At 39.3% G+C, this 27757-nt stretch overlaps 1 protein-coding gene across 10 annotated transcripts in view; it reads right to left on the reverse strand.

The window, feature by feature from the left end:
• Positions 1-27292, reverse strand: part of ARHGAP8 (Rho GTPase activating protein 8) — a 77519-nt gene extending 50227 nt beyond the window's left edge. For 9 of the 10 annotated variants that reach the window (XR_010885682.1, XR_010885681.1, XM_013947671.2 and 6 more), the window contains exons 1-5: positions 27188-27292; positions 22257-22394; positions 7723-7810; positions 4857-4988; positions 1723-1809 (exon numbers count right to left, since the gene is read on the reverse strand). Coding sequence is in view for 8 of the 10 variants with exons in the window: in XM_013947671.2 (XP_013803125.1) it covers positions 1723-1809; positions 4857-4988; positions 7723-7810; positions 22257-22394; positions 27188-27224 (482 nt within the window). In the remaining 2 variants the exon portion in view is untranslated. The remainder of the gene's footprint in view (positions 1-1722; positions 1810-4856; positions 4989-7722; positions 7811-22256; positions 22395-27187) is intronic. The other variant, XM_067305300.1, reaches the window with a different exon arrangement.
• Positions 27293-27757: the final 465 nt, after the last annotated feature.

A 27757-nucleotide genomic window follows, 5' to 3' on the forward strand; every position in this document is an offset into this window, starting at 1 on the left:
CAGAAATAGCTATAAAAAGGAATCCTTGCCCACTCTGCTGCTTTCTCTTAACCATGCAATGTCTGGCTTAACTCCTGAGGCCTGAAGCTGATTTCTCAATTCCCCACAAATAACTACCCTATAAGAATGTATGCATGGCCATTCCAGGCCCCCTAAACATCTAAACCAGTCTCTTTCCTCTGACAGTGACTAACAATAGACATGGACAGAAGTGCATACAAGCAAAAGCGCAAGGTAATCCTTCCCCAGAACATATTCCCAACTTCCAACAATTTACAGCCTCAGGGACTGAACCAGAGGCGTTATCTTTCTATTTAGTAGCTCTCAGCGGAGTTTTCAACAGATCTGTTGTGGAGGTTTTTCAGCCTAATAGGTGGACCTGGTCCATACAGTACAGCACATCAAAGCCCTTGTGCTCTGCAGAGCTGAGCTCAATCCACCCTGAAGGCCCCATGTGCAAGGTACACACTCCCTTGCCCCTCTCAGCAGACTTCCGCTGGGGCTATTCCCCCCAATAGTCTGCAGCCTCTGAAGAAATGGTTGGTTTTGCCCAAGTGCTGACAAATGCACCAAGGGTTTTTCCTGTTTGCTTGCTTGCTTGCTTTTCTTCCTAAGCCTCCTTCTAGAAAGCTCTCCATACCCATCTGACAGGGAATGAGGAACAAAAACCATCCATCTCATTCTTGAGGTACAATGAGCTACCAGACTCCTGCTTCAGTCACACTTTTCTCACCATTAGTTTACATCCTCCATCTCTGGCATCTATTTTGCTGCCAGTTAAAATAAAAACTCATAGTCATTCTTCTTGTTTCAAGAACAGTATATTCCAGAATGATTTTTAGCCATGGTTACCATTCATATTTTCACAAGCTTCTTGCATGTTTTGATCTGTCTAGAAGTTAAACCATCCCTTCTAATTCATTAACTTTCTACCAGTCAAAAATTCAATTAATTGCAAGTTACTGTAATAGACATTTTTAGTTGGTTCATTATAGCTTCTCAAAATAAGCTGTTTACTTCCTTCAACCCTGAGGATATTCATAATACAATCCAAAAAAGGGCAGAAGTATTTGAAAGTAGCAGGGGTTCAGGAGCAAAAGCCAAGGAAGCCATCTTATCACTAATATTTGTGTAGATATGTAGATGGATGCAAATAGCATCAATTTTTTTTTATCATGCAAAGGAAAAGCATCCACCAGTAAAATAAATCCACCTTCACCGTTTATACCCTCCGTCTCAAATCCTTCAGGGCATATGCATTAACTTTGAACACACAAGTAACCTCATTCCTATTCATCTCAGCACATGAGCTCAGACCAAAGGTTAACTGTTTATCACCTGCTTTGCCACAGCACCTAGTAATTCCAGTCATGGGCCCAGTTCTATTGTGCTAAGTGCTGTAAAATAGGACAAAAAAGTCATTCAAGGTCTGCAGTTTTTATCATGTAACTATGCTTTAAAGTGATACTTACTTGAACGTATATCCTTACCATCGAACACACTATGAATTGAAACTCCCTTTTCTTAGAAAGAAAAAAACCCTACCCTATTATTCATACCCAAGCTTAAGCTCACCTTATACATTAGTTCAAGCCATATTTTAAATGTGTATTGTGTGGTTACCTGACATATTTTACCTCAAGCCTTTTTAAAAGCAACTTATTACAGAACACACCATCCTTAAACTAAACAGGAAAATTTTTTGAATAAACTGCCAAGTACCTTATAAGAGGTTTAAAAATATTCCACAGAATTTTTATGAAGTTGGTTGGATGTACAACATACAGTGCTTTAAGGTTTTTCTTATACCTAGAAAAAGAAAATGAAATTGTTAGAAGACTTTAATATACTGTAGAATTGAATAGCTACAATTGAATGAAAGGTTATATTATTGGAACATTATACAGCATTCTTTTCAAGTACCTTAAAATGACTCAAATCAGAGGAAATTAAATGTGAAATAATAAAAACAAAACAAATGGTCGGTTTTGACAATAAAATAGTAGGCTAAGATTACACTACTTACTATATTACTAACCAGCGTCTGTTGTCTTGTGAGTTTAATAATTGGGGGAGGGAAAGAAAAATATTGGAGAAGAGGCAACCTGACAAAGAATTGAGAAGAGGAGGAAGAGTCTTTAAAAATTTTATCACATAAAAAAAATAACTTTCCTTCATTTCCCATTATTTTCCACTTAAAGGATTTTCATGATGGAGAAAAGTTCTAAATTTTCAGATGTAAAATTTACACCCAATCTTTTATTTTTCTTACTACATTTGCCTTGTTTTGATAGTAATTACCAAAGATGAAGCCAACTGCACACTGATTTACATCAGATGGTCCCCTTTGTTTAAAATGGAAAACCTTTCTCCATTATAGTGTTGCTTTATTCTGTAGTGTCACATCACAATACGATAAATAATAGATTTGGGCTGAAACAAAAATGAAAACCAGGCTGCATGAAAATACTCTGAGCTTATTCAACATTACACATTTTCTGAATTTCATTTTGCAGAAATCAAATATCTTGCTTCTATATATAACTGTTGCTTATTACTTCTCTAAGTCTCTTTCCCAGTAAGGAAAACCCCTCTCAAATGTTCACCATTCAAGGGTTACTGTTAGCAAAAAATGATCGCGAACTCCTAGGAAAAATCTTCTCATAACAAGTTAAGATAAGAAGGAAGAGAAGAGCAACTTAGCAATTACAGCAGTTTTTCCTTTTCAATTTTAATTGGGCTTATATATCTTTGAATGAGAAAGATATTGTTTTTACAAAGGCAGCATCATACACAAGCAGACAACTTTCAGACACTGTGCATCACTATGAATAGGAAAAAGAACCCAAATACAACAACAAAAAATAACAAGCAAAAAACCTGAGCTGCCTCACTGAAGTCTACATTCTAAGTTTGTTTTGTATCTTTAAGCAACAGGTATAAGCCATTACTTTTGTGGAAGTTTACATGCTTGATAGTTTCCTAGACTACAGTTATACGTCCGACTTTCCTGAGCCTCTGCTGTAAAACTCAAAAGCAAGATTTAACCTTTTGAAACTACTCCTTTTAAACATTTGCTTTCTTGATGCTAGCTAATTACTATCTGCTTTTGTACTCTCCTCTTCTCTTTCCTTTGACCTCCAAAACACACACATATGGAAGAAGCTGAAAGGTATTCTTTTTTGTTTTTTTCTCTGGCTAGTATAGTTAAAAATATGTGTTTGGCTGTGAATATTGCTGTGAACTTCTTAATGACAATACATAAAGTCATAAGTAAAATAATGGGTGTAAAGTTTGCCCGCTTTTACCCAGTTACCCAGGTTTATCTGTTTCCCTTTGATTCTCCTGCTTTCTGGGACAGGGTGGGAGACGGAAAAAATGGATTTCTGGCATAAGTGAGGGTCACATTCTGCACTTGATATGTTACACATGTCAAAAGGGAATGAAACTGAAGAAGATATTGCCCTCATACTGCCTCTCCCCAGACAGCAACTGTAAATTTGGCTTGGGATTCTCCCAGAAGGAAAATAGTATGATAGGGCAGGTTTCCAGTACCGTACAACCATTTATTTTCAGAAATTGTCCCAGCACAGCAAAAAACTGTGACATTCCAAATCTTTCACAGAAGACAAGACACCCTTTCCTTTTCTTCTCCCTTACCCTGTCTCAGAAATAACAGGTATGTTGTATTGACCATATTGAGAAACCTACTAGCAAAAAGTAAGCTTTCTTGTTCTGCTGCTGGCCCAAAGCAAAAAAAAAAAATCACATGAAAGCAGTTAGAGGCTTCTGATGACAGCTTCATGCTGCAGCTCTGTTGGCTGCTATGCACAACCTCATTTTCTTGGGTTTTAGGGGTTAGGGTTTCAGGATATTATTGGGTGAAATTCAGAAGATTGTGAGCTCTGGCACTAGGCACATCTCAGCTTCAATTTGCAAAACAGAGTGTATACTCCTGTGAAACACTCAGGTATTAATACCTCAATTTAGTATAGAAACACCCCTTCATCTTTTTCACAGCATCTTTTTTTGAGATTTGCTTCCTGTTCCATCTCCCAAATTGGAAAAATCAGAGATGTACGATCCCTCCCAACACCCACTCCCCCCCCTCACCCCCTCTTTCACTACCAGGAAAGAGCTATTTTTTCGAATATATTTGCTTTCGGTCATGTTGCCGTTTTAAGGACATCTTACAAACATAGTAAAAGATTAATTGCTGTCAATAAAAACTTTCAGCTCCATCAGTAAGCTCTCATTTTCAGAGAATAAGCATCTTTAGTTCCCACTATTAAAATGAAATTTATCTAGTAGCTTTGGCCTAGGCTACGTCCCATCCAACTAAAACATGAGATCTTCAACAGCAGCCAGAGTTATTCTAAAGGTCAGGAGTCTATGAACACAGTGGTCCCTTATGGGCTTTATATATAAAACCCAGCAAATGCCACAAGGGTTATGAGATATAGCTTGTTAGAAACAAATCTCTCCTTTTACACATACAACCTAGCCTTGGAACGATTAAAGGTTCAAACACAACTGTGAGACCATTAAGAACGATGGCTAACAAGGTGTCACACACATCTTGTTAATCAGTGCACAGAAAAGCAGTGGCTCGTGGTTCTTGTGCCAATGCTTTTTATATCTTTGGATAACCATTCCAGCACCTAGGATGTTGATTAGTACTGCACAGAAGACATTTCTAATAGCATCAACAGCACTGGGAACATTACAGGAATTTGCAATGGCAAAACAAACTCAGCAGCCTGCCAGCTGATCGAGATATCTTTATGCTTCTTTCATGGAAGTTAGTAGAGACATTACACAACAGAAAGAGCAAACCAAATATTTTGGAGACATACTTTCTGTCAAATTCTTTGTAGGCAGTTTGCAACCATTTCAGAGATGGTTTATTCAGACTCTTCAGGCCATAGTGAAAGTAGACAACCGTATAATCATTCTCTACATACTGGTCCAGAGTATACTTTAAATACCTGAGAAGACAGACAACATTTTAGTTTTAAGATAGTATATTGGATGAGATTTTTAAACCAGTAGCTGAGAAACTGAATGTACTACTTTTGCACTGAGTGCAAGTGATTCTAAATTCATGTTTGCTTCCAATTATTTATCAAACAAGTTCATTTTGCTTTAGTAGCAGTGTTACCAATAACTCCACATCACTACAAACCTCCAAATTTGAAAGAATATGTTTAGTTACAAAATGTACAGTACTCATGGATCACTAAAAGATGAAGACAATAAGGGACCATGTTATCCAAGAAATTAAAAAAGATGCATTTTAACTGACAATTAGAACTGACTTGTATTTTGCTTTCTTCTGGTCTTTGTAAATTCCTTTTTATTAGCCAAGTAAACACCATCGCTTTGACTTTTCAAAATAATGACAAATAGATCTTATTTTTTTCTCCCAATTTAAAATATTTTAAATTCTTGAAAAAAAACCATCAGCTAATTACTGGCAATTAGGACTGGTTACTGCAAACTGTTTTCCCTGAATATGTTTGCCTTTCTCTTTTTTGTATTGCAGGGACTGTGTTCAAAGATCATCTCCTTTGAAACTAATTTAAGGAACTACACTAGTTATCCCATCTTGAAATAATACTGCACGTTTTATAAGCAGATTGCTTTGTGTTGATTCTTTTATGGTATACTTTAAGATGCTTTTCTCTTTCCTTTCTCCTACAATTGAGAACACTGTATGGTCTATTACACAGCTCAATGATTCAAATAAAGCAATGATGGAGGAGTACAATCTGGCCTCATCTCTTGCTGTGTCAGATTTTAACTTTCTCATGTCACTCTCAATGCTTTCTTATTATTCTGTGGCATAGCCCTAGCTATTGTGCTTAATCGTATGTAGGCCATTTTCATTTAATAAAATAGATAGTTCCATGTGGCATTTATTAGGCTGTGGATATCTGAAAGTATCAAGGCCACTCTGACTATCCACCTATGCAAAAGCATGCAGCTTCACTGTTACCCTGAACTCCCACCACCTCATTTAGCTGCTTATTCCCCTTAGCATACTGTAAATCTTAGACTGTGAATGGTCTGGGACAAGGACTTCCACTGCAATTAGTATAATGCAGTTTTGATCCCTGACTTGAGTATTAGATGTTAGTTTAATAGAAATAGTAGTAACAATTATTCAAGACTTCTAATTAGTCTGAAATGAAAATATACCTAAAAAGATATTCTTACATACAGGGAGTCTCATGCTTTATTTTATGCCATGTAATTCCTTGGCACATTGCATTCCAATGCCTGTACTTCTAAAAATAATGGAGAGGGGTTTTGTGGGCATAAAATAACCAATATTTCTGTACAGTCAATTAACTGTTCCCAGGCTGTAACAGAATTGCAGGGACATTATAAAAGCTTTACCAGATCAATCTTTTAAGTGATTTAATCACAAACAACCTACCAATCTGGGCCTAGTCTGCACAGTCTTTTCCTCAAAATTTGACTGCTTGGTCTAACTACTTAAAGCACAGATCACCTGACAGATACAGTGCTAGCTTCAAATTCAGATAACTGCCTTCAGTTCTCTATCTTAGCACGGACTTTCCAAGAGAATTTGATGTAGTCTCAGATATAGAAAAGCATTTAATTGTTCAAATCCAGAAGAGTCTGAGGGCTGGAAATCCTAGTTTTATTCAGGTGCCTCCCTGCAGAACTGAGGAAGGGTTCTTAGATCTGGACTGCAATGTTGTTACTCCTTTCTTTCGCATTACCTATCAATCAGTGCAGGTAGCTCCTCTAGGTGAGGAGTTGACTGCTGTGGATCTTGCTCCAAGGGGCTAGCACTCCTTCTATATTATATAGGAAGCCTTGGCTTTAGGCTATTGAACTATGCTAACAGTGTGAGGAGCATACAAATTAAGCAGCATTGTTTCAAACACATCTCTTAAATAACCTGTTTTTTAATCCCTCTGTTTCTGAAAAGTTGAGATAACAGCACTTCCTTCTTTTGTAAGGGTAGGCATACTGAAAGGTGCTCAAATATTTTGGTAATGGAGGCTGTACAAGAACTCAAAATAGGTTTTAAATGCTTAATAAGGACAGAGCTCTCCTGACAAAACAGACCCCATTGTAGTGACAAGCTAGGGAATCCAGGTAGAAACATGTTCTGATACTTTATTGCAGCAAGTTTACATGGAGGAAGAATGTGATTTTTCATGTTCACAACCCCTTTAACACAAAAAACAAACATTACAAAGTGAGATAAAAAAAGTTTAAGCATAATGATATGGTAAGTAAGGTTGATTATTTTATAAAAGAAGAAAAAATGACATAAAAATAATGAAACATTGTAACTAAGTGACTTAGAAGATGAAGTATAACAAATTAAGGCAAATCCTACAATTCATGAGAACATACATACAGAGCACTAAAATACTCAAATTTCTATCTCATTGGTTCTCATCATAAATTCCATTTTCAAATGCCATCGGAATTCATTAACAATATCAAGACTACAATACACGAAGTTAATTTCTGTAAACAGTGAATTGCTCTTTCTAGTCAAGATTCCTGGTGAAGGAACTCTGATAGCTTCATCCACATCTCATTCACTTAATATTAGCATTTCACTCTCTGCCCCCTGCTTCTCTTCCCAAAAAGCTCATTCACCTAGAAACAAACTAATAGAAGTTCACATATAAAATGCAAAGTAGTCCAAGCAGGGGATTGAGAGAAACTTACTCCAGCAACCTGGTGTGATTGAGCTGATGGGAGGGAGGCATACGGCAGCAATTGAAAGTAATCACCTTCCTTCCAGAATTGTCATCACCTGGTGAACAAAACAGTTAGTAAAGACAATGCTCATTTATTTATGCAGTGGGATCTCAATTATCTGAAGGAATGGCTCATATCTTCTGATACTTGAGGCTACCTTTGCAGCTCCCACCGCTACCTAAAACGCACTGTGAAACTTCACTGTCAAATCACTTGCTGTATACAGAAATCAATCTGCCCACCACTGGCATGAAAAGATGCAGCTGTCTGGCAATGGAGGGAACTAAGCTGAGAAAGTCATATTCAAAGGAGATTGGAAGTGTTCAGCTCCTGCTAGGGGACACTAAAGTCCTCCTGCAGAATTCAGTCATGGAAGAAAATAGGCCTGCTTTCCCTAGTAGTCTAAAAGTGGCCTGTTTTTAAACTCTTCAGGCCTTATTTTTGTAATATATAAGAATACTGCTCTGCCCAGAAGCACTTCAGGCATCTGCTTTGTCACACTTTGGTCAGATTTTTTTAGGCAACTTAAGCATTCTTAGATACTCTTTTCCAAAAGCACTGCTACATTCAGATCCCATTTAAAACACAACAAGCAGGGCACACACCTGGGCTTTTTATAACCTGAAGATCCCTAAATGTCCATCCCCTTAGTCTCTCTGGCAAAGCATATATTGTTACACCCAAGTCCATTACACCCCTGACTCAAGACAGCTTCACGCAGGCTGCCTGCAGAGAAAAGGCTGGTGTTCGTGCCGGGGCCACCCCATGCCTGACTTCCACTATCTGGCAAGTCAGACTCAGAGTTTAAGCAATGCTTGTACTGAGGGTAACTCTGTCCTGAAGACTGTGAGGTGTTAAGATACTAACATTTGTCTACATGAAAGATATCATTCCTGTTAAAATAATACAGAAGCATCCCAGAAAACTTTAAGACTTAATTCATGTGTGAGATATTCTTGTCTAATTTCAATGTTCAAATTAAATTATACTTAATCCTGGCTTCTATACTCCAAAGTATCAAAGTTTGGCTTTGATATCAGTAGGATAGAAAGTTAAGACATGATATATATTTTTTAAAGATATTCTTTCTAATTCTGTTGTTTCCTTTCCTTCCCTAATTAGGCAATGTCTAGAATAAGCAAAGAAAATAGGTAAAATGGGGGAAGCTAACTCTGAAAGAGAGTGACTTAATGAATAAATAAAATCATTATGGCATTTCTATGAAAACTGTGCAGAATAGCTTTATGAAAATTGTGCAGAATAGCTTCACACCATTTCTTAGGCTGTTCGAACTTGTAAAACCAATGCTGGTTCAAATTAGATGATCTGAACTAACAGAGTATGTCACAGCTTTACAAACATCCATGTTTTACATGAAAACCACCACAGACAGTGATATGCTTTCCTTCATTCAGTTCAGGAGAGGTAGTTGTCTTGATCAGACAAACTTTACATTAAGAAAAAAAAATCCCTGTATTCATTTTGTCCAGTTCCTACCTGTGCTCAACGGTACTTGCAGAAGTCATGATGAGACAGTATCTTTATTTTTTCTTTTTAAACCCATTCCAGTTTAGGTGTGGAGGGGGAAGATGGAGGGAAGAGGCAAGATTAACGCTTAATGACTTTCCACATACGAACACAGACTGAGGAGAGAGATCTTCTGCATTATCAATTCCAAGCCTGTGTTATCACCAGAACTGTATCATATAATCCCTTCAATTAACTTGTCAAGCTCCATCTTAAAAAGCAGTTAGGTTTTGCTGCTTCTTGCTCCTCCTGCTACAAGGCTGTTCCTGAGCTCCCTGCTTTGACAACCAGCAACCCCCTTTTCTCAATTTCAGTCTAGAAGCCACAGTGAGTTTATACCAATTTGTTCTTGTGACAATAACATCACTCAGCTGAAACAACTCTTCTCCTTCAGTACAGTTTATCTTCCTGAAGGAATTTCTAGACAGTAATCGTATCCCCTCTCAGCCTTTATTTTACTCCTTGTAAACAATTTAGTTCTTCTGTCTTTTTTAAGCATCACCATTCCCCTGATTTAGCCATTTTCTACACTGCTCCAATCTGAATGGATCTTTCCTAAACATGGAGACCAGCATTAGGTAATGAATTGCAGATGGACATCACACAGGGGACTTGATAGATTTTCCAAAAATATCAACATCATTGTCTATACTGAAAACCAAGGTTTAATGTGGCAACTTTCTCTGGATTACCTCTAACTCCATCCCACCCTTATTTCACAGAAGACCACTTTCTCTCCTTGTTTTTTTTTTATTTATATAACCAAAGAGCCTTTTGCTATTTGTTTCAATATCCTTTTAAGGTCTAACTCAACTTGACTTTTGGCAATTATCACTATAACCCCATATTTTTGACTTCCAAGACACAGCTTTCTCTGCTGACTGATCCTTTTCTCCTGTCCCTTATAGGCTGACTGTTTATTTCCATCATCTTTCTTGAAGGTGTTTTTTCATCCCACAAGGTCTGCTGTCCCTTCCCTCATTAAAAATATATTCTGACTCACGTGTTAAATAGGGTGCTTGAGCACCACTAGAGAAAGAACATGCACAACAATACAACTACAGATACTCAGGTATGTCTGCATACTGTTGTTAAGCAGGTCATAATTTAATTTCCTGAAGTTATTTTTAAGTATCTTATTTGATGTTCTCAGAGCATTTATAAAGGCATTATAACGTGACAAGCATTAAAATGAATGATGTACTAAAATTAAATTAAAACATTAATAACAAACTGTTCTCTAACTCACAGCTTGTTTGTGGAAAAACTGCTGCATTACAATACACTGTAGAATATTCTGTTCTAAATCTAAGAAAGGTTCCCAGTTAAACTATTAAATGAGTCACTAATTGTTACCATTGGTTACATTGGACTGCCTGCATTAAAAGGCAGAAAAAAAATAATGAGCTTTATAAAAGACTGCAAATAGATACGCTTAGAACATAAACAAACATCATTTCCCAGTTTTAATGATGGGAAAGCTGAGGCAAAGTAACTTTCACAGAACTACCAGCAGAGTAGTGAAGAGCACCTGTAGCGCCATACAGGCAATGACGACGCATCGGAACACGTGACCTCAGCTCTATCCCCAACCCTGCCCTGAGTTACAGCACGGGCAAGCCAACTCCGTCTCCGTCCTCCCTCTGTAAGAACTTAAAAACATAAATAAAGCAGTGCCATCTTCCCACCAGTGATGAGATTTAGAGAAAGGAAAGAGGCTGTTCTTTTTTCATGTGCATCAACAAGCGTTTTTCGTAGGCATCAATAACATTTTGAAAACATCAAATTTTAAAATGACACAAGAAGTGTTGATCCAAATAAAATCAGGCCTCCCTTATCCTCCCCTCCACCAGACAGGCTAAGACTGAGCACTCTGGGAAATTCCCATCACTCCAGCACATTTGCTACCCAGCCTGAGACAGTTTGACTCCCATGACCTTGAGGATGTAATTCCTCCCCAAACACTTGAAAGTGCAGTCTGGAGGGTAAAGTGGGGAATGGCAGGAATCTGTAAGTTCAAAGGAGTGCGTAGTTTGAAGTATGCTTTAAATCCTGCACAGAGAATATATTTATCCCACAAAACCTGTATTTCCCTACTGGAATTAAATAAATTTCCCTGGAACTAAATAAATTAGAACTGAAGGATGCCTCATTTTCTACAGGGGACAATTCAAAAAGAAGCACAATTTCTACTTTGCTCCTTGATGTTTCAATGCATATTTTAAAGTCACTTGCAGGTCAACAGTATAGTTTTGTTTTAACCTACTTCATTCCATGGACTAATGTTATCAAACACTTTCAGATGAAAACTGATAACTTGTATATACCCTGCCTGTATAAAGGCTTTCCTCCTCTCACCCTTCTGCACTGTTTTTGAGCTCCACATCCTCAGGCAGGGAGCATTCCCAAAGACTGAGTGTCTTAGCTGCTTGGACACTCAGACTCCCCTAGGCACCTATTTATATCTTTATACCCCTATATTTTTCATTTTGACAAAAAAGTCACTGGGTCAAATTCTGCCCTCATGCACCAAAAAGGTCTGATGTTAGATTTCTCTTGACCATGGGCAAGGGACTACTGCCTTTAGATCAGCCACCTACCGTCACACAGAGACACTCACAAATAAAGCATGTAAATACAAAAATCCCAGTAGACTACTGACTGCTGCAGCCACAGCATTATCAGCTGTGCTCACAGCTGAGTCAATTCGGTTAGCTTCCTACTGCGAGACCAGCCTCTTCCTCCATGAGTAAGGAGGGGCATACAGAGTGTATTGTCCATAGTAAGACCTATGTGCATTAAAATACAAGATAACCTCTGGGATTGTATTTGTCTGTCTCACTGAAACAGGCATGAATCATACACTGCCTTTGATAGCAAACTCCGCAGTTTAAAAAAAAAGTTACAGTAATGACATAGGGAAGGGCAAGTGGGGAAATGGATCATTCTACTTTTTAATTAAGAATTTGGATGGCACAGCACTTACTAAGTGCTTCTTGCAAATGAAAAGTTTTTTCTAATGACACAGCTCATTTCAATTTGCAAATGAGAGTTTTTGAATGTTGTAATTTTAGCACAACTGTTTAAGAACTTTGGTTCTGATGATACTAAATATTATCATTTTACAAGTGAAAAGTGATATATCATTTTACTTCACTGAAACTTGTCATTATCACACCACAGCAAAGCAAGCCAGATCCTAACGTCAAAGGAAATTCTGCCACCAGTTTCAACTGGAACAGAAGCAGGGCCAAAATCCAGGAGACTTGCTACTACAGTGAAAAGACTTGCTCACATTTCTGTTTTGTTCATAGAACTTAGGCTAGTGAAAATGAGCCTAATCCTCGAAAACATTATGTTAAAGAGCAAGACAAACAGTACTTCCAAGCCTCCTCTTTCTCTCTACAATCCAGGGAACCATGGGGTCACAAAAAAGCCATTATTAAACTTCTGTGCTTTGCCTGAGCTGAGTAACTTAGAGTAAATACGACCAACAATTAATGCAGTATGAGTCTCTGCCCGTACATAACGGCAAATTTCTTGGTCAGTAAAAAACACACAGCCGAGATAACACAGAGATAATGTCTTAACATTAGTGATAGATGCTTACACCTTTAGATGCAGAGACTCTGAGTTCTCTTTCTCCTGGCATTGAACAGCTTGGCTCATCATATGAAAATAAGCAGTTTTAAAATAACCATGGAAATTTTAGCAAAAAAAATAAAGGTCTCCTCACTTTTTATATTAAAATGGCTTTTACCTTTTGGTTTAACAGAGTGCCTTTTACACTGCTTTGGGCCAAGTTTTTGTTTTAAAACTCAACTCTTCAACTTTAAAATGCAATTAAAAGGATCAAATGAATAAAGGACAAATTAAGACAACTTATTTGGTAAAACAAATACAGCATAAATATATTTAGTCAGAATCATGGGTTCAGGTACTTGAATCTTTGCACTGATATACAGAGAAACTGGCAGAAGAATGAATACAGGACTCCTGCTCTGGGGAATCTAGCAAACAAATGGGAAGTTTGAGAAAATTCAGATTTAAAGAGACAGCTGCTTAGAATTAGATATGAAGTTGGCACGGATGACTCTAGCAAGAGCAGTAAAGTAAGGGACTAAACACTGCCGATGTTAAAGTCGATGGAAAAAATTTTAAAAGACAGACTGGTTTCTGGAAAACATCATCACTAGTTTATAATGAAAATTATCATCTGCTCATAGCCTGATAACCTATTTGGAGTGTATCTTCTCCCTCATCCTATCCCAATCCCTTTCTCTCCTAGCCTTTACATGGCTTCAATAATATGCAAGCCTTAAAATCTACAGTGTATTTATTATTGCAATGCATTCTTCATGCATAGAAGGTTTACAGAAATAAAGCACAACGATACTATTCAGTAACCCTTAAACTGTATTCACACTCCCCAATTTTAGGCATCTAATTTAGCTGATTAAGTTAGCCAGCTAGTCCTTCTAAGGCTCCAAATGTATTCAACAGAGAAAACATGAACCTCCAGAGCACTATCTAGAACCCACATCTCCACATTAAAATCAGTTTGATGCTTAGTTGGATAGAATGAGTACCCCCTTATGAACTTGTATGCCAGTAAAATCAGGCCTAAGTGACTTGTTCTTGGAACCTGGTCTTTAGTGTAGCGGGAGGTGCATTTCTGATGTTGCTATCATCTGCCTCAGAAAAATGAGAGCATCCTAACACTAATTTCTGAAGCTCATTTCATTAGCTCAGAAGTGACACCCACTGGCAGAAGAGACTAAAGAAGCTCATATAATATAATGACTCCTGTAGAAAAACAGGAAAATTCAAGTTTTCACAACAGCTAATGCTGTGTATTTTATAAATATAAATACCCATAAAAGTTCTAAAATAATTTTCAAATCAAAATGAGGCATCAGTACTATGAACCTTAAGCCAAAGCATCATTCCCCCAAAACGGAATGAGCATCTTACACAAAATTGCAGTTTGGGTAGAATTCAGTTTGAGATGTGAAGACAGCTGATTTAAATGTCCGTCGTGTGTCTTACTGTCAGCCCAGTGCAGGCACCTCAGGTATGCCAAGGGGTCCCAAATGGCACTAAAATTCAGTTGCCTAGCATGGGCAACAGAACTGAGCTCTAAATCTCCATAAACTATAAGGGGAACTTAGAAACTAGTGCACGTGTAGACAACTACATGCTAACACTTAAATTTGAGTGTCAGTCTCAACCTGAATCCCCCACAGATACCCAAATTCAATTTAAAAGCAGCTCTGAAATACTCATTAATCAACTGCAAAGCTTACATCCCCCTCCCTATGCAGAAGGGTAATACAAGGCTTGTCCTCTCCCACATTCTCACTCAAACCTCACGGAAACAAACACACACCGTTTCCTCCTCGCGGGTCTTACAAAGACAGCAACATGAAAAACACGTAGCCAACATCTGTAAGGTTTACTTACACTAGAATCATCATTTTATAAGAAGTTGTGCTGTTATTAATCTTTACGTTACAATGTATAGTTTAATACTTCATCTTTAAGCTGCATGAAATTTGTGATCATGATCCTCTGAGTAAACACAGAAAATTGCAGCAACTCCGAATTCGGTAAGCCAGCCCATTCTGATTTCACCAAGATCCCTCTTCACGGGCACTGTTCTGAATTCCACTCACGTCCCCCTGTTCATTTAGGAAAAAAACTTTCTTCGAGAGGACTGCACCTGGCTGATTCTGGAAAGTACTAAAAATGCAATTAAAATCAAGCATATGCTCAGGTGTTTTCCTAAATAAGAATGATTGTAAGTGACTGTTTAAGAGATTTCCTGCATTAAGACCCTTGTTCATTCCTTTCAGAAAACAAAGATTCCTCAAAGATTCCTTCAGGTACAGTTTTTGTTTTTTTCCATTTTGGCTACGAGAAATATTTTGCCATAGCACATTTTCTTCAGGCCAGCTGAAAGCAGAAGCGACAGCTGGCTTTTTGAAGTAACTAATTCTTTATATTTCTTTGCCATTCTTAAAGTATGCAAAATGAGCTGCAGTAAGAGCAAGTTAAAGATGTTCATGCAGCTAAGTCTGGTTGACTCTCTGGAGGAAAATGATGTTCTGGTCTTAAAAAAGGCACTGAAAGTCAGTACTGCTTTCAGTGATGCAAAACTAAACATCAAGACTAAATATTTTGCTAACTCACACAAAGTGTAAAAGAAAATATAAGGAAAGCAAAGAAACAGCAGAATAGTCAACCAAAAAGGGAATATAATCTACTTATTTTGTGAAGGGGAAATATTGCCAGGCTATTCTTTTAATAAGGTATATTCTGGTGTAGAATGATTCGTGGTATATTTTCAAGATACGCAACCCTAAAATCAAATTCACGCTCATTTGAAATTGGCACTTCAAGACATCATTTATTTTAATAAGCCTATTACTCTTAAGCAGTTGAAATCAAATAATATTTAAAGCAGACCCTTTTATTTTCTCAGAGTCAGCAAGAAAACTTGTCCGTATATTTTGATGTAATTAACTCAGTTTTATCTTAAAAAATTATGCTACTACCTACAGTCTGATGTTCAAAAGCAAGAAATGTGATAAAGAAGGATTCATTTCCTTTGACATTCTCAGAAATAAAGAGTTGGAGAAAGAAGCAGCAGAAAACTGGCCCAGAAAGTGGAAAATTCAAGTTCAATTCATTCCTGTGCCCAAAGGATTTGAACCTATGTTTCTATGACTCAGGTAAGTTCCCTCTTTCTAGAGCAGGGAGCATTCTTCATTGCTTTCAATCTTTATTCTGGAGTTCCCCTCATAACAATTGAGGGGAAAAAATGACAACATCCAACTGGTTAAGACATGCTTTGTAATGGGTGAAGCCCACATTAAAATCTGCTCTTGTGCTGCAAATAGGTTATGAACTGGAGCCCTTAGTTTCTTGAAAAGTATTCAAGGGCTCTCCAGTTGACTATATATATATAAATATATATATGTATATATACGTGTGTGTGTACATGTGTGTATATGTGTGTATGCAGGTGTGTGTACGTGTGTGTATATCTGTGTATGCAGGTGTGTGTACATGTGTGTGTATATGTGTGTGTATAGGTGTGCAGGTGCGTGTGTATACGTGTCTGTGTGTGTAGGTGTCTGTGTGTAGGTGTGTGTGTGTGCGTCTGTGTGCGTGCATGTCTGAGTGTGTCTGCGTCTGTATGCGTGCGTCTGTGCATGTCTGTGTGCATGTCTGCGTGTGTGTCTCTGTGCATGCATGTGCATGCGTGTCTGTGTGTGTGCACGTGTGTGTGCATGTGCATGTATGTGCGCGTGTATGTGCATGTGCACATGCACATGTGTGTGCACGTGCATGTGTGTGCACACGTGTGCGCGCGTGTGTGCGCGCACGTGTGTATATGCGTGCGTGTGCGCGTGTGTGTATGCGTGCATGCGCGTGCATGTGCGTGTGTGTGCGTGCATATGTGCGTGCGTATGTGCGTGCATATGTGCGTGCGTGCATATGTGCGTGCGTGTATGCGTGCGTGCATGCGTGCATATGTGTATGTGTGCGTGTGTGCGCGCATGTGTGTGCGTGCGTGCACGTGTGTGTATGCGTGCGTGTGTGCATGTGTGCGTGCATATATGCGTGTGTGTGTGCGTGTGCGTGTGTGCGCGTGCATGTGGGCGCGTGCATGTGTGTGGGCGTGTGCATGTGTGTGCGTGCGTGCGTATATGCGTGCGTGCGTATATGCGTGCGTGTGTGTATATGCATGTGTGTGTGCGCGTGCGTATATGCGTGCGTGTGTGTATATGTGTGTGTGTGCGTGTGCGCGTGCGTGCGTGTGTGCATATGTGCGTGCATATGTGCGTGTATATGTGCGTGCGTGCATATGTGCGTGCGTGCATAAGTGCGTGCGTGTGCGTATATGTGTGTGCGTGTGTGTGCGCGTGTGCGCACGTGTTTGCGTGCGTGTGTGTGCACACGTGTGTGCACACGCGTGCATGCGTGCGTGTGTATGCGTGCGTATATGCATGCATGCGTGCGTATATGCGTGCGTATGTATATGCATGCATGTGTGCGCGTGCGTGCGTGTGCGCGTGCGCGTGTGTGTGCGCGTGCGTGCATATATGCGTGCATGCGTGTATATGCGTGTGTGCGTGCGCGTGCGTGCGCGTGTGTGTGCGCGTGTGTGCATGTGCGCAAACATGTGTGCATGTCTGCATGTGTGTATGGCATGTGTGTGCGTGCGTGTGCGCGTGCGTGCATGTGCACATGTGTGTGCGTATGCGTGTGTTTGTATGCATGTGCGTGCGTGTGTCTGCATGTGTGCATGCATGCATATGTGTGCGCGTGCGTGTATGCATGTGTGTGGGTGTGCATGTGCGTGCCTGCATGTGTCTGCGTGTCTGTGTGCGTGTATATATGTGTGTGCATCTGTGCGTGTCTGCGCGTCTGTCTGTCTGCGCGTCTGCACGCGCATCTGTGTCTGTGTAGGTCTGTGTGTCTGTCTGTGTCTGTGTGTCTCTGTGTGTGTCTGTGTCTGTGTGTGTCTGTGTCTGTGTGTGTCTGCGTGTCTGTGAGCACACGCATCTGTGTGTGTGTCCGTGTCTGTGTGTCTGTGTAGCTGTCTGTGTCTGTGACTGTGCGTGTCTGTGTCTGTCTGTGTCTGTGTGCGCGCGCGTCTGTGTGTGTGTCTGTGACTGTGTGTGTCTGTGTGTCTGTGTCTGTGTGCGCGCACGTCTGTCTGTGTGTCTGTGTGTGTCTGTGACTGTGTGTCTGTGTCTGTGTGTGTGTGTCTGTCTGTGTCTGTGCCTGTGTCTGTGCCTGTGTGCGCGCGCGTCTGTGTCTCTGTGCGCGCGCGCATCTGTGCGCGCATGCACATGTGTGTGCGTGTGTATATTTTTTTATTTTTATTTTTTAACTCCTCCCCCCAACTGGTATTCATGAAATAACATCAGAGAACCTGATTTCAGGAATGTTTTGGAAATAAAAATTGGATAAAGTAAATCTTCCTTTAAGAAAAAAAGCTTTAAACTGATTTTTTTTTTTCCCCGTGACAGTGCAATTTATACACCATGTAATTTATACACCATGGATCTGCTCCTGAAGGTATTGGAGGAAGTGGCAAAGTTGCCACCAATGTAGACTGATAATTATAAAGACTTGTGTCTTAGGCCTATTTGGCAACTCACTACTGTTTCACTATTTGGTAATTCACTACTGTTTCTCCTTATATGTGACCAAAACTAAATTACTACTTTAACTTTCACAGCCTGATCTATGTAATACTATTCTAATCAGTTTCTAATATTCTAATCAGTTTCTAATACACGGGTCTGAAACCAGAAATGGCCATGAGATGAACTGAAGCTTGAAGAAAAATACAAACACTCTCTCTGAGGACAGGCCGAATACCTGGAATCTTTAAACATAACTAGAAAAGCAGTAAAAGGCTAGTGAAAATATTGATTTAAAACAAAGATGGATTTTGCTTCCACTAGCAAGTTTAGTCTAATGCATAAAAGGATGCAGCTTGGCATTCATGAAATCACAAGCATCAGAAATAGCCTTCTACTTAATCAGTGCATATCCAAAACAAGGTACCACAAGAAATTATCAGCAATCATATTATGAAAGCAAACTATAGAAAATAAGGAAGCTTGATGCACCATATATGCATAATATGCCCTTCATTTTTGCTCCAAAGAAAAACAAAATCTTGAATTTCTTTTTAAGCAACAGTCTGAAAATTCAAAATGGAAATTAAAAAAAAAAAAAAACAGCATTGCAGCACTGCTGCCATTTATGTATGCTTAAAGTAGTCAACACATTGGTATTAGTGGGATAAATCACTATGTAATAAACAACTATTAGAACTTGTACCTTTCAAAAATGTCCCCTATTAATTAATTTGTATTTATACAGTGTGAAAAAAACCTCAAAAATCTCCTTTGCAGACAGTCAAAGCTATTGTTATGGAAAGCAAGTACGAGTCACTTTAATTTACAAGAAGCGAGGTGGAATTTTAGGTTTTTTTAAAATAACTGTTGGAAACTAAATCACTGTAAAAGATAGATAAATTACTGCAAATATTTTCACCTAACTTCAGTGTTCTCATTCTTCAATCATGGCAAACAACATGTTTCATTGTCTTTCAATCACAGAATTAAAACAGAAGGAACAGCTTGCAGAATTGCTTTAAAACAGCCATTCAAAACACTGAAATTATACTTTTCTTATTCAAGGAGATTAACTGTAATAAGCTAGGTACAAATCATTTTAAAATGTTTCATTCTCAAAAGGGACTGGACTTTTCCAAGATGGGAAAGAGGTATGAAGAGCTTGCCCTTGCTGCACTTGATTCTAAATCCAGAAAACATTTAAATCTGACTCAACACCAGTTAACACTGGGAATAGAGAAGTTTCATTTTGTGGAAGTGAAATGTGTCTTCTGATGATATTTTTACCTTTTGCATGTTCTGCATTCACATGCACACCTCTGCGTTCTCTTCTTAGATTATATTATCAGAATTCTTTCTTTATTTTTGTATACTGCATTCTGAAGCGTGGCTGCTGGCTTGTGCTTTGCATGTAAATTGTCCAGTGTATTTGCAAAACCCCATCAAATAATTCTGACGGACATGGCAGCTAAACTCACTCTCTTCTGGGTTTACATAAGGGTTAGGGGACTTCCCCCCCACCTCCCACATTATCAAAGACTACAGCATTAAGGAAAAATCATTACAGATAACCACACGTTTCAGCCAAGATTCATTTTGTGAATACTTCTGTTGGCTTCAGTGAAGTTACACCAGGAGTATATCTAATGTTTGGATTTATTCCAAGCCAATACCAATATAGGGCAAGTTCTAAGATGAAACGATGGAAGCTACCAGTAGTTCTCTTAAAAATAAATAAATAAAAGCACTGTGGGTCTCACTTTGGACTACACTGAGGCACATTCCCATTCTTTGATACAGAAATAAAGTGAAGGAAAGGTTAGTTAACATTCTGTCCCCACTGTATGTTCTCTGTCTCATCAGCAGTAAAGCAAGAATTTTTAAAAGGAGCTGTTCCAGTATATTCCATTTTCTCATTCCAAAATTTTCCCCCTTTTCTGAGTTTCCCTACCATTTGGTCTCCTCCGAGTCAAAGGACAGTATCAGTCTGAGAATATGAAAGTTAAGGTTTTTGTTTGCCTTGGTAGTAAGTAAACTGTTATTTATTTACCTTTTTAAATCAGCAAGGAACGTCTTACTGGCCACTTGAGCAGAACACAGTAAGACTGCCAGCTTGTCCCCTCCCCTCCAGTAAAGAGGGATGGAAAATAAGAGTTTTTTCAACCGCAGACTCAGAAGTTCCAGCTCAGCATCAGGCACTCTGCCTATAGCCACAAAAATCACAATAATTCCTCCAAAGGAGACAAACATAACAAGGATCCTTTAGAACTAACACCAGCTAAAAATTTGTCTGTTTTAAAACAGACAAATACCAAGTGTTAATAAGAAACTTTCAACTTCCAGGGAAGCTTTGAGGAGCAACAACAAACAGCTACTACTAAATAGCTGTGCATGATCATAGTAAAGCTGAAGCAGTAAAATACATGGCCTGTCACACCTGGATGTGGAGTATACCAGCAGGATAAAAAAATTCTTGACGGAGATCTCTTAAAACATTACCATATAGTAGTGCTTAATATAGCATATGGGAGAGGTTCTTAGATGGACAGTTATAGTAACCCTGGCATTTCCAGCATGTCTGTTAACAGATCTATTTCACACTGTCAGATTTATTTCCATGATTTCATTAATAACTTCTGTGTCTTGGTATTTCCCCCATCCCAAAGCTGGTGCTTGAGTGAGGAACATCCTAGAGGGTCAGTAGGTAGCAGTTTTTGAATCACAAGAGTTTGTCCCTTGTCTACAGAATTGAATCTTATGTTGGGAGGAGAGTTTTTGATGAAGGTAAAAGGTAATATTTATCCTGTGTATAAGTAGCTTCAAGAGGAGAAGTTAGTATGGGTGAAATTCTCCTCCCACTAAAGTCAGAAGTCAAGTCAACACTGATTTCACTACCCTATTCAACCATATTAGAGGAATGGTTTCCCTAAAGTTCACATTCACCTGGATTAATAAACCAATGAAATGATGACACTCTGTTTATGGCTCTAATTCAGGAAGGTACATACACATACACACTTCAGTTCATGGCTTTCCAGGAAGCTCACAATCTAGGTGCATTAAAGCATGAGGTGCAAAAAGCGTGTGCAAGGTAACACAATCTGCAGATGAGCAGTGTTGAATACTGTTATTTACTTCTTATTGCATAAAATTCTTAAGTTCAGGAGTGTGATTATAATGTTATTTTAACAAGCACATTAATACCAAAAAAGAACCAAAAGTAAAAAAACATGCAATGCATGCTTTAAAGAGGTGCTTTTATTTCATAGATGTGCCTACTCATCCTATTAATGTTACCAGAAAGATTTTAAAATAAATAACTGTAAACATCAAATGATCCAATATTCTAATATGGTATGTACCCACAGCTTCTCTCCATCACTGCATCAACAGTTTCCTTTCTGCCTTTTATTAGTTTTTATACAGTAACCCATATCTCTTCAGTTGCACTTCCTTTCCTGGGCAGACTATAAAAATGATTACATGCATGGCTTCATAACACTTCAGGTTACTCAGAAAACAAAACAGCTTATCACTCAAATGAACCACACATCTGTTACAGTCAGTATTTAAGCTTTAGATTATGATATATTGTAATGTTTATATTCTAAAGCAAGATTAAGCTCAAATATTTGGCTCATAATTCATCCGCAGAAAGGCACTGGATCACAGGTTACTACTATTCACCTGCTTTTCAGGATGAAGGCTGAAAGTATTAACATGATCCTGATGCATCACTGAGGAGTACAGTAAGAAAAACGTGATAAGGGGTCTAGTAAGCTGAAGCTGCACTCTTTTTTCCAAACATACCTGCTAATTGGATGATGCCATGTCTTGCAACATCATAGTAGGGGTGATTAATATTTAGCTCAGGATCCTCCAGTGGTGGTGGAATAAATGTTTTTTCCTGGTTAGACTGTGCATCTTCTGCTTCATCTTTCTGCAATTCTAAAAGGAGCAAGCAGGAATGCTTAAAAGCGATAATGAACAAAGAAAAACTTCTCCCTCTGATACGTTATTAAAAGGCTGAATTTTAGCTCAGCTCTGGCAAAAACACAGGTCTTCATCCACCACTGTTACATTTGCAGACCAGTTTCTTGCTTTTTCCCATCCTCATATGTGGGAAAATCAACCCCATAATACCTCACAGCCACCTTCATGTCCTCCTTAAAATTAGTACCCGCTGCAATGCTCACAAAAATCTCAACAACAATTAGACAGCTAGCATGCTGTGACCTTGCTATTCATGACTGCTGGCGTTGTCTCCTTGTTCCCTACACTCCCACAGTCTGCTTTTTGCACTCATCTACAGCTTCTTGTCTTTTACTTTGAGCTTGTCCGCATGGGGAAGTCAGTGTTCAGTACGCTAGCATGCGCATTGACAGCTACTCCACATTAACACCCCATGTGAACGCTCCCTGACAGCAGACTCATTGTGTTGCATAAAGATATCATTAATGCTCACCAACAGCGGCACGCAGGGAACGTGTTGTAAACTGCTGCACAACTTAACTGTGAGCTAACTTCTCCAAGCAGGTAAATCTTCACTTGGACCAGACATTCTGAATTTTCTAAAGATTTTAGCATAGCAAGATCTGGACCTATCATTAGCACTGTATCTCAGTACTATAAAATACTACAAACAAAATCCCATCTTAGCTCCCTCCAAATCCACCGCTTCCTTGAAATCCGTTATCCTTCAGAACTTGCAACAGACACGGCAGTCACACATCCACTCAGCATACATTTCAACTACGTCCCGAGTGAAGGTGCAAACATCTGCTCAAAAACCCAAGGAAATCAATGGGCTTCTTCTCCCTAACTTCAGCAGATCCTGGACTAGAACCTCAAGGCAAAATCTACTCTGCACTAAATAAGCAACAAAAAGTCAGTCAGTCCTGTCTTCAGAGTTTTTTTGGTTTTATTTTGTTTTGTTTTCAATCTTTTTCCGAACGGCTGCATGGTTCTAAAAGAGGTGATCTTAAGTACATATCCAAAAGAACATAGATTCTGGGAGCACGATGCAAGAACTACTGGTGCTAATGTTTCTACAGTATTTAAATGAATGTTCTCCAGAAACTCACTGGAGTAACATTGTATTGACACACTAACACACAACTGTCTTGTTGGCTTAAAACAGGAAAAGCTGTATTTAAAGAGACAAATTAATGTTCTGCTAAGATATACCACCCCTTATACATCATCTACTTCTTTTATCGTGCAAGTTATAGTAAGATACATAATTTTATATAATAAGATGGAAATAGCAGTTTTATCTATAACACCATTAGTGCCACTTAGAAATGTACTTTGAGAACATTTTGCTTTCTGATCCTCTGCATATTTCATATGCATTGACCACTACCCAAGATACACTAGGGCAGAAAGACTATACTAGGTATTGATTTCAGTCAGCTTTATATACAGTAGCTAATAATTGTTAGAGAAAAACTGTTACTAAATATTTATGAATGTTTTCCACTCACAATTTCCCAGTACCTTTCTATCCTATAAACAGCTATATGAAAGTTTTATTGTCTCATTTTTATTTTTAAGATGATTTGTACTAAAAATGCATTTCACAAGGATGAAAAATGCCACTAATGGCTAAGCTTCTAAAACACAAAGAGAAGTTAGGAAAACCTCTATTTTTTTTAAAGTTCCTTTATGTCTGCCCTGAATTCACATTAAAGACTTTCCCTTGGTCGAGGAGGATCAGGTTAGAGATCATTTAAGCAAACTTGACACCCACAAATCCATGGGCCCTGATGGGATGCACCCACGAGTGCTGAGGGAGCTGGCGGATGTCATTGCTAAGCCACTCTCCATCATCTTTGAAAGGTCATGGAGGACAAGAGAGGTGCCTGAGGACTGGAAGAAAGCCAATGTCACTCCAGTCTTCAAAAAGGGCAAGAAGGAGGACCCAGGGAACTACAGGCCAGTCAGCCTCACCTCCATCCCTCAAAAGGTGATGGAGCAGCTCATCCTGGAGGCCATCTCCAAGCATGTGGAGGACAAGAAGGTGATCAGGAGTAGTCAGCATGGCTTCACCAAGGGGAAATCATGCCTAACCAATCTGATAGCCTTCTATGATGGAATGACTGGCTGGGTAGATGAGGGGAGAGCAGTGGATGCTGTCTACCTTGACTTCAGGAAGGCTTTTGACACTGTCTCCCATAGCATCCTCATAGACAAGCTCAGGAAGTGTGGGTTAGATGAGTGGACAGTGAGGTGGATTGAGAACTGGCTGAATGGCAGAGCTCAGAGAGTTGTGATCAGTGGCACAGAGTCTAGGTGGAGGCCTGTAGCTAGCGGTGTCCAGTCTTGTTCAACTTCTTCATCAGTGACCTGGATGAAGGGACAGAGTGCACCCTCAGCAAGTTTGCTGAAGATAAAAACTGGGAGGAGTGGCTGATACACCAGAGGGCTGTGCTGCCATTCAGAGGGACCTGGAGAGGCTGGAGAGGTGGGCAGAGAGGAACCTCATGAAGTTCAACAAAGGCAAGTGCAGGGTCCTGCACCTGGGGAGGAATAACCCCATGTACCAGGACAGGCTGGGGGTTGACCTGCTGGAAAGCAGCTCTGCGGAGAAGGCCCTGGGAGTGCTGGTGGACACCAAGTTAAGCATGAGGCAGCAATGTGCCCTTGTGGCCAAGAAGGCCAATGGTATGCTGGGGTGCATCAGGAAGAGTGTTGCCAGCAGGTCGAGGGAGGTGATTCTCCCCCTCTACTCAGCCCTGGTGAGGCCACATCTAGAGTACTGCGTCCAGTTCTGGGCTCCCCAGTACAAGAGGGATGTGGCACTACTGGAGCAAGTCCAGCGAAGGGCCGCAAAGATGATTAGGGGACTGGAGCATCTCTCTTATGAGGAAAGGCTGAGAGAGCTGGGCCTGTTTAGCTTGGAGAAGAGAAGGCTGAGAGGAGATCTTATCAATGTGTACAAGTATCTGAAGGGAGGGTGTCGAGAGGATGGGACCAGACTCTTTTCAGCGGTGCCGAGCGACAGGACGCGAGGCAATGGGCACAAACTGGAACACAGACACTTCCATCTGAACAGGAGGAAAAACTTTTTCACTGTGAGGGTGACAGAGCACTGGAACAGGTTGCCCCGTGAGGTGGTGGAGTCTCCTTCTCTGGAGATATTCAAAACACGCCTGGATGCAATCCTGTGCAATGTGCTCTAGGTGACCCTGCTTGAGCAGGGGGGTTGGACTAGATGATCTCCAGAGGTCCCTTCCAACCTCAGCGATTCTGTGATTCTGTGATTCTGTGAAAGTCTCCACAGAAAATAAATCAGCAGTCCTGGTAAGTCACAGAAGTCTTAGAACAAATATCTGCCTTTAGAAATAAACCATTAGCGTCTTCCTCATACACAAAAAAGATAAAAGTATTAGCTCCCAAGTGTGTATTTTTCTATCTTTTAAAAATGTATCATATATAAAAAAAACTACAATAACCTTAACTGGAACAGTATTCTTTCACTTTAGAATGATTCTGATCAAAGAGCTGGGATGAATAATACAACATAATGCAGTACGTGATTTAAATACATAAAAAAAAGGGAAGAAATATTAAAACTACAACATTTGGTACAAAGAGGCAGAGGCCAACCCCTTCTGTACAAATTTATTTTGTACTACGCAAAATAATAGACAGGTTTCCAAAACGAAGGGGTAAGGATTTGTGATCAAGTATAGACAGCCATCTGACTTTGAGACATGAGATAAAGAACTGCAGAAACAAAGTACACATGCATGCTCATGTGTACTGCAGTTATTCACAGGGACTACAGTCCCAACAGCAATCACAAACTACTGAAAAGCTAGCTACCCCTGACATAAGATAATTTTTTTTGTTTTGTGAACAAGAGGACCGGTGCTCCAGAGATGTTTCATAATAAATACAAATAAAAAAAAGATTCGTTGTTCCAAACTGATGGAGAGAGACCTGAGCTCCATTTCTCTCCTGCAAATGATAGGAGTTTATTGCCCTGCTTCATGAGCCGTAGCAGAGAATCATCTGTTACTACTTGCAATGTTACTGGTGTTAAATCCTGGCTGGGAGAGAATAAGAAGGGCCTGATCCAGAGCTTTCAGAGTTTGATGGGAAAATTGCTTTCAGTGGTTTTTGAATTGGGCCCTAAAAGTAAAGAGGCCTGTCTGCTGCTGATGAAAGTCACGACATTTGGAGAAATCAGAGCCAAGGTGAGGGACAGGAAAAGGGAGATGGGGGAGATGGGGGAGGCAAATAAATAAATAAGATGATCTGAAAGACTCATGCTCTGAGGTTCAGCCTGGCATCCTCAAAAAGACAGGAAAAAAATTTAACGCTGATTTTTCAAAATGATGAGCCTCCTAATTCCATGGTCATATTGCTCAGCTCGACTAACATCTTTGGAGATAACATACAATACAGCAATCTCTATGCTCATTCAATACTTGTCTCTTTGGAGTAATGACTCCCATTTGTGCCACAATATGTGATGATGGTGATATTCCAATAGCCTAGCATTGCACTGGGAACATATACCAATAATTCATAAATGCTGCATGTATTAAACTAACCTTCAACTCTAATGGCCTTCATAGGGTACACATCAGTACAGTGGCTGTAACTCATGCTGGATTGCTGCAAGAAGTATTACAAAATGCTGGTGAAGCTTCTCACTTACTGAAGATGCTCTATTAAATCACCTGCAACTCCACACAGATGCCATTTGAAGTATAATAAGAAATATTTACCTATTTCAGCTAACTTCTCATAGTCAATTTCAGACATGTTTCCTGTTAGGAGGAAGTCTGTGCAGATCTTGCTAACTGATTCTTGCAGGATGAAACGGTCCTTGGGTCAACCCTATAAAAATAAAAGAAAGTAGCTGTCATCATAGCGTGGCACGTTTTACACACTATACAGATACAAAAAAAACAAAAGCCCCACAAAATCTACTACCCAATTACTGTTGAGGAACCAGCTTATTTGCATTTGGGCATCATTTCCTCACAACAAGTATTATGAAATACTTTTGATACAGCAGTCCAGAAAAAGACTATATTTAATAACAGGACTTTCAACAAAGGTGATCTGTATTTATTTGGTTTTTTCTGCCTTCAGAATACTTATATAACACATGTTTTGATGACAGACATCAGAATTGAGGAGTATCTCACTTCTGGAAACAACCTAATTATTCTTAATCTACCTGCAGATATTTTATTTCTCAGACAAAGAAGAAAATCTATATTCTCATGCCAAAGTCACTTGTTCTATTGTAGCTGTAAGTTTTATTACAGGAAATGTTCTCAACCTCACAT

Source organism: Apteryx mantelli, chromosome 1, assembly GCF_036417845.1.
Source record: "Apteryx mantelli isolate bAptMan1 chromosome 1, bAptMan1.hap1, whole genome shotgun sequence".
Lineage (NCBI taxonomy): Eukaryota > Metazoa > Chordata > Aves > Apterygiformes > Apterygidae > Apteryx > Apteryx mantelli.